The 13,233-nt window shown below is 54.9% G+C and overlaps 1 protein-coding gene across 8 annotated transcripts in view; it reads right to left on the bottom strand.

Annotated features, from left to right (window-relative positions):
• The window catches only part of AGAP1 (ArfGAP with GTPase domain, ankyrin repeat and PH domain 1), a 612,588-nt gene that overhangs the window by 415,079 nt on the left and 184,276 nt on the right, over positions 1 to 13,233 (bottom strand). For 4 of the 8 annotated variants that reach the window (XM_051999110.1, XM_051999113.1, XM_051999114.1 and 1 more), the window contains exon 1: positions 5,003 to 6,096. The exons of the other annotated variants lie outside the window; for them this stretch is intronic. In XM_051999110.1, coding sequence (XP_051855070.1) covers positions 5,003 to 5,465 — 463 coding nt within the window. In that variant the 5' untranslated portion in view covers positions 5,466 to 6,096. Of the gene's footprint in view, positions 1 to 5,002; positions 6,097 to 13,233 lie in introns of those variants that run through there. 8 annotated transcript variants of the gene reach the window in all.

Below are 13,233 nucleotides of genomic sequence, written 5' to 3'. Positions count from 1 at the left end.
ATAGAGCTGACTAAGTTCCTACTATGTGCCAAGCCCTGTACTGGACACTAGGGTCAAACACCAAAATGAAAGTATTCCTGAGCATGATGAAGATAACAAGAGAGAATGGCCATTCAAGAGAGTAAATTTAAGAAATCACATCTCAGTGTTTTGCTTTGAATTAGTGTCTTGCTCCACAATCTCTTTTTTAAACTAAGCAAATATCAAATCTCTGCCTCATAGAGAATACTGATTCCAAACCTCCACTTCAAGATGCTCGGTGAACCCAAGTGAATTATTAACAAACAGCGGAACACAGTAGGTCAACAATAAGGGTCTGTGCCGAGAAGTTACCCCATAAAACATGGGTTGACTAATAATCCGTCCCCCATCACTGGACTCAGAGAATTCTAAAACTATTTTTCCACCATGAGAAAGGAAGGAAGGAAAGTCAGTTTTCTGTCTTGCTGGGATCCTATTACAATTCATCTTTAATTTCTTGGAAATTTTATGCATTTACTAAAAGCTAAAAAGTCAGATCTTAAAATAGCCCACAAAGATCAAGATTTGACTTTGCAAGGGCCAAGAAACACAAAGAGCGCTGGCATCCTTCCTCACCGCATACCGCTTTTGCACAACAGACAGAAGATCTAAGATTTATATGTCAGGCTATTATTACCCGGGCCTACAATGGGAGAACGGAAGGTAGATTCATGACGGATTTTACACCAGAAAAATTAGGCCCCAATCCCAAAACTTTCGATGGAAACCTTTCTTTAAAGCTCGACATTATGGGTATGTATGGGGGAAGGGAGAGAGCATGAGAGGATCAGAACCAGAGAGGAGGTTACGGCCAGCGAGACAACTTAAAAGCTCCAGAGAAGGGGGTGATTCGGGGCACTGAGGAGTGAATCCACCCCGGAGGAAATCAAATAATCCAATGATCTCATTTTAGAGATGAACAAACGAAGGTCCAGGTGGGTTAAATTACGTGCTCAAGGTCACTCCAGTAATAAGCACGAAAGGCAAGCTTTGGACCCGAGATGAGGACGGACAGAAGTACTCTTTCTAGTACATCTCTGACTCCCACCCGTCCTGGGCTTCAGCGTCCTGATCCTGCAAATAAGAAAACTGGACCAGAATGCTCCTGAGGTCCCTTCCAATTCTAGAGCCAAGGACCGGGAACGTTCCAGACATTCAGTGGAAAGAAAATGCTCCGGTCCCAGAGAAAAATGCCGACTGTTCTGCTGTAACTATGGAAGCTTCATAACAAAGCTGGGCCCCGGGTCCTGGTTGGATTTGCTGTAACTGCCCCACACCATTTCTCGATTTTATTAACATTTGGTGCTTGCTGTTCAGTAATTCAGAATCCGCCTGGAAGGCTTCGGACTAATGCAATTCCTGGCTGCGTTCTATCGGAGCCAAAAGCCACAAAATCTTCATTCAAAGCACCCTCCTGTCACGGAAGCTCAGGGAGGGAAAGAGGAACTCTACTGTGGGACCCCACATCGGCCATTTCCAGGCCAGCTGATCAATATCTGCCCCCCCCCCCAGAAAGGACAGAGGCCCGAGTCCCCAGAGCTTTTATCTTGCAGCAACAGGTCTCCCCTGCTCCCCAAGCCAGCCCCCACCCCGGGATGTTTTTATTCTGAGTAATTGCCTGGGTTTTTATTTTGCTTACCTCTCTGAAAGGCACTTGTCTAGGAACTGAGCAGTTAATTACTGTTTTCCTCTTAGGTCTATGATTACTAAGATGCAAAAGACCAATTAAAAAGGGCTAGAACTAGGACCCCGTGATTGGATTCTCATCCCAATGTATGTAAAAGGATGGAAGCAGTAGGTGTAGCTTGGTGCAAATTGACTGTTTGGGAAAAACAAAGCAACCATTTCTGGGGGGACTACATTAATACAAATACAACTGGCTGTTGTTGTTGTTTTTTCCAGTAAAGGGGAGGAAAATGGTTAGAAAGAATGAGGCCTCCTGTCTTTGTTCTCTGGGCCGATACATCCACTAGTTGTCACCAGCCTTCCAACCCCACCTGGGCTAACTCTTCTCTAGCCAAATTTACCGCCATCCTACATCGAGCTCCATCTCCCATCTCCAGATATTTGTACTGACGGTATTCTCACTCACTTCTGCCCCTTAGCCCGACTCCCTCCAGCTCAAGCACCATCTTCCAGCAAAGCTTTTAAATTGGGGGTCTCAACCCCATGAGGAAATGTAACAATGTGGGAATCGCGAAATTACGATTTATTTGAATTAATGTTTGATTCGTGGGCCGATTTTATACACACACATATATATACATAAATAGACTTGTTTATCTATGCTTATCTATGTCTATATCTACCTAAATAAATATATAGAGACAGAGACAGACAGAAAAAAAGACAAAAAGACAGAGACATACACAGTGCCTGGAGTCCCATAAAAATTTCTTGTACATAAAAGGATAGAGAGTGGGAAAAATTTAAGAAACAGTGTTCTACATTCTCACTCTTTTTGTTGTTGTTGCTCATTTGCATTTTGTTTTCTTACTCTTTTTTTTTCTTTTTGATCTGATCTTTCTTATGCAGCAAGAGAATTGTATAAATATGTTTACATATATTGGATTTAATATATTTTAACATGTATAACATATATTGGATTGCTTGTCATCTAGAGAAGGGGGTGGGGGGAAGGAGGGGGAAATTTAGAACAAAAAGCTATAAAAGGATCAATGTTGAAAAATGACCTATGCATATGTTTTAAAAATAAAAAAAAAAACTTTTCTAAAAATTTAAAAATAAAAAAAAGCAATGTTCAATAGGAAGCCTCACCTGGTTGCCCTTCCTCAAGCTGTTAATGCCCCTCCTACCAATACTATCTGTTTGTAGCTAATGCATTCACTCCTGGAGGAGAAAGAGCAATTTGGTTTTTTGTCTTTACATGTCCAGAACCTGACACAAAGTAGCTGACAGGTTGGTCTATTTTCAGTCTGTCAGTCAATAAGCATCTATTAATTGCCGACTATGTGCTAAGTGCTGGACATGCAAAAAGAGGGAAAAGGGGCAGCTTGGGGGTGCAGAGGATAGAGGCCCTGGAGTCAGGAGGACTTGAATGCAAATATGACGTTAGATACTTTACATTTATTAGTTGTATGACTAGATAAGTCACTTAACTCCAATTGCTGGAGGGCAAGGGCAGGGCAGAGGGAGAAGACTCCTTGCCTTCAAGGAGCTCACAGTCTCATGGGGGAGACAACAAGGTGGGCAAGGAAGCTGCATAGAGGAATAATTGATGATAATTAAGGGAGGGAAGGCTTCCAGGCATGGGGGAAAACCAGAGAAAATGTCCAGAGCTCTGCGATGGGGGATGGGGGTAGTGGGCTCATTTGTGGAACAGCCAAAGCCAGTGTCCATTGGATCTGTGTTGGGGATGTGTAAGAAGCCTGGAAAGGTCGGAGATTATTCTTAGGCAGAGTGAGCCCCAATGGAAATCTAGGAAATGATCACCATGCTCCCTTGCTCAAGTCCAACTACCTCCTTTTACAGGTAAAAAAAAAAAAAAAAAATAGAGGCACAAAGAGATTAACCTATTTAGCCAAGGTCACAAAGGAACTAAATGGCAACTGCGAGATTCGAACACGGGGCTTCCGGTTCCGAGTCCAGAACTTTATCTCCTACTCCTTTTGCCTCTGATCCTCAAGTTTTTCTAACATATAAACAAATGAGGCATCTTAGAAATGGGACCATGTCCTGGGGCTTCTGGTTCCTAGAAAGCCTCTGGCCTCCAGAATAAGCTTGCAAAGAACCAGTCTGGCCCACCATGTCCCGGCTCCAAGCTACGTGCTTGGGCCAAAGGGACTGGGATGGTTCCCTAACCTCAGTCTGGAGGCTCCAGCCTGAAACATCTCCCCCTTATCTCCACCCACAGAATTTCTCCTGTTCCCTTCACCTTAAGACTCACTGGGTCCCACCTCCTAGAGAGCCCCTAAAGTGACTTCCTCTGGGGATGGGGGAGTCTCCCCGAGGTACCTCCTGAGCTAGACTCCCCTCAGAATCAGGGGATCTCAGACGAGCAGGAATAGGAAAACACCTCAGAGGTCACCTAGTCCTTTTACATGAAACAAAACTGGGTCGGGGCAGAGGGCTGAGGCAGTATGTGGGCAGAAAGGGCACCACTAGCTAAGCTGCTGGGGTCCAACCCTGGTTCTGCCCCCTCCTCCCTGGGAGACCCCACCCAACCTGTTGGGGGCCCCCCCGTGGGATTGTGACCGGATGGGGCTACGGGAAAAGGTGCGCCAAATCTGCGCCCCAGCCAGACAGGTAAGGAGAAAGGTTGGCCCTGAACCCAGTCCTCTGTACCCTCCCTCCAGGAACACTTCTCACCCTGGAAGGAGAGAAAGGAGGTGGGAGGAGACTTCTCCCTCCACCTGGCCTGGCCACCTCAGCTCTCCCTTCCAATGGCTGCAGGAGGAAGCCTTCGAGCCCTCCCCCCCTTCACTGACACAATTGAGAGGCAGGTAGCAGCTGAACGTCCTTAAGTGAGGGAGAGGTCACCTGGGGCCACAGAGAATGAATGAATGAGAAAGTGAATGAATGAAAGAGTCCCAGGTGCAGCTACAGGAGACCAGGTGTGGGGGGTGGGGAGGGAAGAAAGCCAGCCTCATTTCCAGAACACCCCCACCCCCACCTCCGCACTTTCTCTAGCTCCCCAAACCACCCCGTTCTTCCTTTGCTTTCTCTCCAAGCCCACGGCTTGCAGCGGCCTGGCCAGCCCCGGGGGATGCAGACCAGCCCGCGGGATCCAGGCCAGCCCCGCAGGGCACCAAGGACACGGTACAACCCTCCCACCCCCCACCTCCAATCCAGGGCCTGGCCCAGCCCCGCAGGGTCCCAAGGACACAGCCTCGCAGGGTCCGGACCAGCCCCGAGGGGGCCCAGACCAGCCCCGCAGGATCCAGGCCGGCCCGCTGGACGCCAAGGACACAACCCCCCGGCCCCCGGCCAGCCCCGCAGGGCCCCAAGGACACAGGCTGACCTTTCTGCGGGGAGCCGCCGATGCTCTCGCTGCTGGATTGCATGTCCAGGGCGGCCCTCTTGAGGCTGCTGAAGTAGCCCCGGGAGCGGGCGAAGCTGCCGCGGGGGGAGCGGCCGTTGGGGCTGGCGAAGGGGGTCGAGGTGCCGTCCTTCCTGGCGAAGATGCCGCTGAAGAAGCGCAGCAGCCGGTGCTCGGGGGCCCCCAGCGCGGCCCCGGGGAAGAGGCCCCGGCCCCCGACGGCCTGGGCCTGGGCCCGCTCCAGCCGCTGCAGGTCGCTGTTATCCAACGTGCGGTTCTTACTCTTGCTGCGCTCCCAGCGCTCCAGCTCGGACAGCGCCAGCGGGTCCACCTTGCTGAGCACCTCGCCCACGTCCAGGGTGTTGCGCTTCTCCGAGGGCTGCGCTGGGGCTGGGGGCTGCGGCTGGGGAAGGGGCACAGGCTCCTCCGAGGCTACGGGGCCCATCGCGGCGGCCGCCGCGGCCAGAGCATCCCCGGGCTCTTCGGCGGCCCACAGGGGCTCCCCTTCGGGCGGCTGGTGCAGGCAGCCGGAGCTGCGGTGGTGCTTGTCGCGGGAGAGGGCCCGCAGCCGCAGCACCTCCCCGCCCGGCCAGTGGCGGAAGCTGAGGCTCCTCCGGAGGAGCCGCTGGGGTTCCTCATCGGGCCGAGGGGCTCCGGAGTCCTGCTCCCCCACCTCCGGCTCGCGGGCTTCCTCCGGGCTGCTTAGCCCGGTGCCGGTCGCGGGGCCGGGGCTCGTGGTCCAGGGGCCCTCGGCCCCGGGGCCTCCTTCACAGCCCGGGCTACCCGGGGCCCGCTGCTGCTGCTCGCCCTCCACCTCCTCCTGCTTGTCGCCGTGGCCCCCGGAGGGGCTCCTGGGCCTCCGGCCCGACGGCTCGGCTGCCCCCGCGTTGGGCGAGCTCCCCGCCACGGAGCCTTGCTGGAAGAGATCTGGCCGACTGGGCACCTTGAGGCGGCCCAGCTCCAACTGGCCGGTGCTGCGGGTCCGAAAGCTGCGGGGACTGGGCACTCGGTCCTCCCCCTCTCTCTCTTCCAGGCCGTCCTCCTCTTCCTCCTCGACCAGGTCCTCTCCGGCCTCCTCCATCAGCAGGCCGCCCCGGGGCAGGCTGGCCGTGGCCGTGGGCGGCCGCCGCCGCCGCCGCTGCCGTGGAGCCCCGGGCCCCTGGGTGCCCGCCGTCCCAGGGGGCGGCGACGGCGGCTGCAGCAGCTCCTTCTTCACCATGGTCACGGAGATGCGGTAGACGGTCTTCCTCTGAGGCGTCCCCCGCTGCATGGTGGCCGGGCCCGGCTCGGGGCTGCTGCTGCTGCCGCCGCCGCCGTCCAGCAGGTACATGCCGGCTCCCGGGGCTCCTGCCGGGAGGCCCCTCGCGCTCGCCTCCGGCTCAGGCAGCCTGCTCCCGGGCGAGCATCCCGGCCCGGGCACCGGCTCCCTTCCGGGGAGGAGGCTGCAGGAGGCGATGCCCGCGTCCAAGGAATCCTTCCGTCCTCCTCCTCCTCCTCCTCGCGGTCCTCAGCCTGCCCCGCTGCCGCTGTCCTTGCGGGCGGGGGGCTAATGCGGCACGTCGGACTCCAGCAGCGCCCCCGGGACCCGGGTGTCCATGCCCGGGAAAACGAGCGTGCGCCCGCCCCGCCCTGCAGAACCAGAACCAGAACCAGAGCCGGATCCGGGGCTCGGGAGAAGGCGGGAGAGAAATCCGAGGCGGGCAATGGCCTGGAGAGAGGGGGCGGACCCTGCTGGCAGGCCGGCCGCCTGATGGATGGATGGACGCACGGACGGACGGAGGGACGGAGCGGCTGGGAGCCAAGCTTGGCTAGAGGCTCGGAGGCCGGCGGCGGCTGCTGCCAATGCCGCTGCCGCTGCAGCCTCCTCCTCCTCCTGTGCTGCTGCTGCTGCTGCTGCTGCTGCTGCTGCTGCTGCCGCCGCTGCCGCCGGGGGCGGGGCGGGGGGCGATTCGGGGGGAGGGGGCGCTGGGAGGGGGGCCGCTCAGGCTGCGGCCGGTGCAGCTGCTGCCGCCGCGGCGGGCGGTGCGGAGCTCGCTGGCGGCCGCCTCATTGTCTCGGGAGCCTCGGGGCCCGCCCGTTCGCACCCGGGCCGCCCTGGCCCGGCCCGCTTCAGGCCCGAGGCGCCGCCCCCTCCGCCAGCCCTGGGCTCGGGCAGGGGCAGCTACGGGGGGCCGAAGGCTGAGCGCGGCGCAGGGGCGGCCGTGCCCCCGCCCAGCATCCTCCCGCGGACACGCAGGGCTCCCGATCCCCCGGGCCGGGTGCGGGCGAGGGGCGGAGCGGAGCCGCTGCTGCCGCCCGAGGAGCGAGCCGAGAGCGAGCAGCGAGCGGCGGCGGCGCCGAGCGAGCGAGCGAGCTCGGGCTCCCAGGGAAGCGCGGCGGCCGCGGAAGCGCCGGACTGGATTCCCGCCTTCGCTGCGGGAAGGGAGCCAGCCGAGCGTGGCTGCAGAGGCGGAGGAGCCCAGCCCCCTCCCCATGCTTCCCCACCAGGGTGACCCCCCCCTCCTCCCGGAAAGTACTCTCCGCAGGACCCTGCAGCAGACTCGGAACAGGTGGGGAGGGGGAGGGGGTAGGGAGAGAAGGAAAATACCACCAAGAAAAGCCCCCAACAACTCCCCAATAACTTTTAGTCCTTAATTCATTAGATCCTCTCCACCAATCCGGGGAGGGAGGGCCAACTATGAGTCCCATTTTGCATCTGAGGAAACTGAGGCAGACAGGCTCACACATTTGAACTGGAGTCTTCCCCACTCGGGCCCAGCACTCCATCTGCCGCCCCAGCTAGCACCGAAAGAATGAATGAACACTTATTAAGGACCGACTAAGGTTTGTAAAACCCTTGAGAAGAATGAAGGGAGCGTGATTTTATTTGTAACAGGGAATGTGAAGAGCTCAGAGAAGACCTGGGAGAATTTTAGCATCTGATGCAAAAGGAAGTAAGCAGAACGGCCCCCAGCAGAATGGCCTCCGGGTCTCTTCTAACTTTCTAACTCGAGCTCTAGAACCCCAGGAACCTCAGCAGAACTCCCCACTTATCCCACAGAACAACCAGTCCTGATGACCTTCCATATTTATCTGGCACCGGGCTGAGTTCTGAGGATTCACTGATTAAAAAGGCAGCGGTGTCTTTGCTCAAGGAACTGACATGTAGCCAGAGGACCCCTCCACCACAGAGGCTTTCCATTTCTCTTGCAGGAACCCGCGTCCCCTCAAGAAGCGCTCTGGTTTTCAGACCAACTATAAGCACAACTATAAGACCTTGTTTAAAGGGGAGAGTTTTGTCCCGTGGCTGCTGCGGGCAGACAGACCAGAAGGCGGACTGTAAGCTCCTCGAGGCCAGGAAAGAGTTCCCTTTAATCCCTGGGTCCCCTTTGCCCAGCAAGTCCCCAGAACCAGAATCGGTTGATGGGTTGCAGGCCCCGACTTTTCCATACCTCAGCAGGCACTTTCCAGACCGGCAGGGCGCCACAAACTCCCCCAAGCCGGCCTGCCAACCTTCTGGGGATGTTCCCTTTTCGCTGGGTTGGACTTCCAAGAAAACCTCAGTCCCGAGAGGCAGTGATGGGAGAAGAAAAGTACTAGACTGGAAATCAAGGCTTCGGGAAGTGTTCCGTGACCTCTTGCGAGACACTCATTCCCCTGCTCTGGATCTCTTTCTGCATTTATATAATTAAGGGACACAACCAGAGCACGGCTGGACCTGCCAAAACCTTCCAAAACCCTCTGGTCCCCATAGGAAACTGAAGCAGGAAGGATAGAATTTTTAAAATCCCCCAGATGCTTCTTTTTTTTGCCTCTTTTCAACTTTGAACGAAGCTTAAAAAAAAAAAAAAAAACAACCTAGCAACCGGATCCCCAAGACTGAGTCCCTCCTCTAAATCTGAGCAGCACCAAATGAAAACTCCCTTGTCTTTGCAGTGTGATGTCACGGGCAGCTGCCACGCCATGTGTCTCTTCTGGAAGAGAGTTCTCAAACAGACTTTTAGAAACAACAACAAAGGAGAAAATGACCCAAAGCCAGGCTTCCCTGCCGGCAGCGGGCTGAGGGGCCTGGCTGAGGTGAAGGAGGTGCTTCCAGTTCCAGCCTCCCCGGCTTGAGGGGACCCCCGGCAGACTCAGGTCTGTGAGCCTCAGTTCTTGCTCCGTAAAGATGAGGGAGCCCGAAGGTCCCTGACAGCACAAATGAACCCCCAAAAGCAAGACCATCGAGTGACTTTAAGACCTCAGCCAGAATGAAGGAAAAAACTCAGAGCTGGAAGAGAACCTCCCTCTTTTTACAAGTGAGGAAACTGAGACTTGGAGGATCAAGGTCACCAAAACCTCTTATTCCACATCCAGAGAAGGCTCTTTCTCCTCCATCTCATTCCCTCAGGGCAGTTTTCTGAGCAGGAAACAGGCCTGGAGGGGACTGAGCTTAACAAAACCTTCAAGAATCATTCCTTTAAATCTAGAAGGAGCCTGGGAGTCTAAATCCTTCAGTTTACAGGACAAAGAGTTTTAGGAAACTGAGGCTCAGGGGGAGGGGGACTGTATGAAATCATCCCACAAAAGTAGGGCGGGGCTGTAAGGGCCCCAAGGGATCCACCGCTCTGCCCTATGGCGATGTCCAGTCATTCCGGCCCGAAGGTTTTCTTGGCAAAGACGCTGGAGTGCTTTCGCCATTTCCTTGTTCAGCTCATTTGACAGATGAGGAAACTGAGGCCCAGAGAAGGGGAATCCACCCGGCCCAGGGTCATATGGCTGAAATCTTAGAGGTAGAACGGAAGCCAGTCCCCCTCTCTCCCCCCCATCTGCTGCCTTTCTACTCCTCGGCGCCCCGATTCTCCACAAATCTGATCCATTTTTTAAATTGCCAATAAAATCGTTTAATTGACCCAGCGGAAGCGCTCGGGGAATCTGGCTCGGGAGGAAGGCCCTGGCCGCCCCGGGAACCCCTCCCCGATTCGGCCGCCCCGGGTGCTCCGCGCGGGGGATGTACTCTGCAGTTGCCAGCCCCATTCCAGGCTTGCTCCAGTCCGGGCTTTCCCTCCAGCCATACTATTAATATGGGCTAGGATTAGACAAATCCATCCTCTCCCCCTCTCCTCCCCCACCCTCCACCTTACAGGACACAGAACCTTTCCAGCGCTCCCTCTCGGCTTCCTGCTCAGGGATCTCGGGGTCCAGCTTCACCCCCCACACCCCGCTCCAGATAACCAGGGGGTCGGGCCCTGCCGGCCTCCCCTGGAAGACGATCCCAAGGTCCAGGAGTAGCCCCTCCCCACTTCCCCAGAGACTTGGGCCCTTCCAAAGCATGGCCAGCCTGCCCCAGACTCTTCCCACAGGCTCCCCTCCTCCGGGCGGGAAGGGGGGCAGCCCAGCCAGAATCCCTCCACCCACTCCGCGCCCTCCTTCCACCACCTCTGGTCTCTCTCCCATCTCTGCTCCGACCTCTACAACATGTCCCCAAAGCCGGGTCACTCCCCAGCTCAAGAAGCTCCGGGGCTCTCCACGGCCTGCTTTGGCAGAGCTTCACGAGTACAGCCTGCCTCTTCCATTCCCTGGCCCGAGATCTGGCTCCGGGCAGGCCCTCGGCCTCCCCAAACGGGGCGTCCTCTGCTTCCGGGCCAGCTCAGCTCAGGTCCCCCAGCCACGCCTCCTGCCCATCACCCCCAATTCCTTGTCTTTATCCCCAGTGTATTTGCTTTCTCAGGGAGAGCTCTCAGAGGCCCTTATTTGGGCAAAGGAGGAAACAGGTTCGGGTGGTTGTGCCCCACAGGTAGCCCGGGGGTGGGATTTGAATCCAGGCCCTGGGATTCCAAAGCCAAGACTCTTAATTTGGGGATTTTCCCTCCCTCCCCGACCCAAGCTCCCAGAGGAACAAAGCCCATAAGCTCCCTGTGGATTGGTCCCTCCCGCTCTTCGAGGCTCCGGGAACAGAGCAGCCGATCACAAAGTATTTGTTCATCGTTTGATCTGCTGGGAGTGAGCCTTAGGGTCTGTAACAGGAGCTGACCTCCAGGATGGGTTCAATGAGCCAAGCCAAGGCGTGGCTCAAAGGCTAAGTGGAGAGCAGACCCCTCTGGAGGGACCCGCCGCACTAAGGCTTCCCCCACTGGCCCATCATTGGCGCCCAGCACGGCAGGCCCAGGGAACCGTGGCACAGCTCGCCACTGAGCACCGTCAGAATTCCTGGGATCGCTAGATCCCACCTGGAGCCTGAAGGAATCTTGGGATCCCCTGGTTCAAATCTCTCATTTTTTGAGGGAGGGAAATTGTCTGCCCAAGACCCCCTAGTTGCTAAGCTTAGAAGCCATATTTGAATCTACATCCATTCCCTCCTAAAGCATTTCTCCTTCCACTTCCCAAGCTGCCTTGTTTTTGGTAACCACGTGGTTTACCCTTTTTCACTTAGAACCCCCCCACACACACTCCATCCCCTTCCCCTTTTAATTAAAATCACTAGTTTGGAAACCCCTGTCCTGGGCCAGTCTTCCAGCATGTGGGGAAATCAAAGAGCAGATGTGAGCTGCACGCGTGTTCACTGTACTGAGAAATCGCCCCCAAAGAGGGCCAGAAGCAGTGGCTGAGATCCATCTGCTCTCTGGGAGCTTCTCTTCACCCGGAATCAAACCTGCCGGCGTCCAACAAAGGCAGAGCATCCTGGAGGGGCTCCCTAGCCTTGGGCATCCACAGCTGCTCAAGGGTTGGCCATCCTCTCCCCCTGTCCCGAGTGGCTTCCAAAGGCTCGAGGGCCAAAAGGCAGACGGCACCGAAAACGATTTTCAGAGAATCCTGGCTCTTGGTTGGCAAGGCGGCCAGCGCGATGCCCCAGCCCGGGGAGATTAAGCGACTGCCCCAGGATGGAAAGAGACAAGGCGCAATCCTAACCTCCCAGACTCGGGGACAGGTTCTCAGTCATTAGGTGACAACACGGCTCCATAACCAGGGGAAGAGGAAAGGATTTTGTGACTCGTAATTCTACTTACCATTTAATTCGAGAAAAAAACTCAACTTCAGGAAGGATTGCTCAATCAACCAACAAACTCTTAGTAATAATCCCTTATAACACACTGGACCTTAGGAAGGGTCTCTCCCCAATGGGGGCTTAAAGCTGAGCTCCTCCAGGAGGTGCCCAAGTCCCCTCTTTTCTAAAGGGGGTTCCCAGAGGTTCTAACAAGGGGTTCTGCTTCTTAGCCTTGAAATTTAAATCCTGTGTTGGTTTTGTGTGTGTGTGTGTGTCAGGGGAGGAAGAGATATTGGGGATGGATATGTCTGCACACATGCATGCGCTCTCCTGGACCGTCAGAGAAAACCCTTTCTGCTCAACCAGCTAGAAAAATGCTTAATTTTCCTCATCACACCATTAAGGCAGCCTCAACTCCCAGAGAACAGACCGCGTGGAAAGCAAATCAATACAATTTGCAGCAAGGGCCAAAATGTCATTTAAATGGACAAAATGATTCTTTTTCTCGCAGCAAAGTTGGGAGGATGACGGTGTTGTGAAAAGGATCCCCTCACAGAAATATACTTTAATTCTGTATCAAGCCCAAAGGCCACCTTACAGAATATATGTATATATTTGAATGAAAAAAATGTGTTTATGTATATATAGAAACACATAGACATACACAAATATATGTGGTTTGCGTGTGTGGGTGTATATAATAAAGCAAATCCTGGATTCTGTTTCTTTTTTTTTTCCTGAATTCTTTTTTTAATTTTTTTTTAATTGTGGTTTCTGGCACATAGAAGTGCTTAATTGAATGAATGAAGGAGTTCCCACTTTCTTGGTGGGAGGAAGTATAGGGAGAGCACTTGGTTCAGAACTGTGACAGGAGAGGGGGATCCTGGTCTAGCACTTCCCAGGAACTCGGAAATCAGGCACCGATCCTGTCCACAAGTAGCTCCTCACCTCTCTGGGTCATCATTTAAAAAGTTGAATGATGGGAAATGGTCTCTGAGGATGAAAACCTGCCGAAGCACTCGTAGGAGTGATGCTGCCCTGCCATCCCCAAAACCACGTGCAACAGAAGTCAGGAAGGATCCCTCTCGCTGACTGGTGGATTAGTGGGGCTGCTGTATTGTAATACTATTGTTATTATCTGACAAAGCAGGGATTTGGACCCAGGCCCCGGCCTCCCAGGCCACTCTTGTATGAGGTCTCTCTATAATTGAGTCCAATTCAACAAGTTCTTAATAAGCACCTACTATGTGCTAGGTCAGGTACCATGAAT

This window comes from Antechinus flavipes, chromosome 4 (assembly GCF_016432865.1).
Source record: "Antechinus flavipes isolate AdamAnt ecotype Samford, QLD, Australia chromosome 4, AdamAnt_v2, whole genome shotgun sequence".
In the NCBI taxonomy this organism is placed as follows: Eukaryota; Metazoa; Chordata; class Mammalia; order Dasyuromorphia; family Dasyuridae; genus Antechinus; species Antechinus flavipes.
This window is presented reverse-complemented; position numbering and strand designations above follow the sequence as displayed.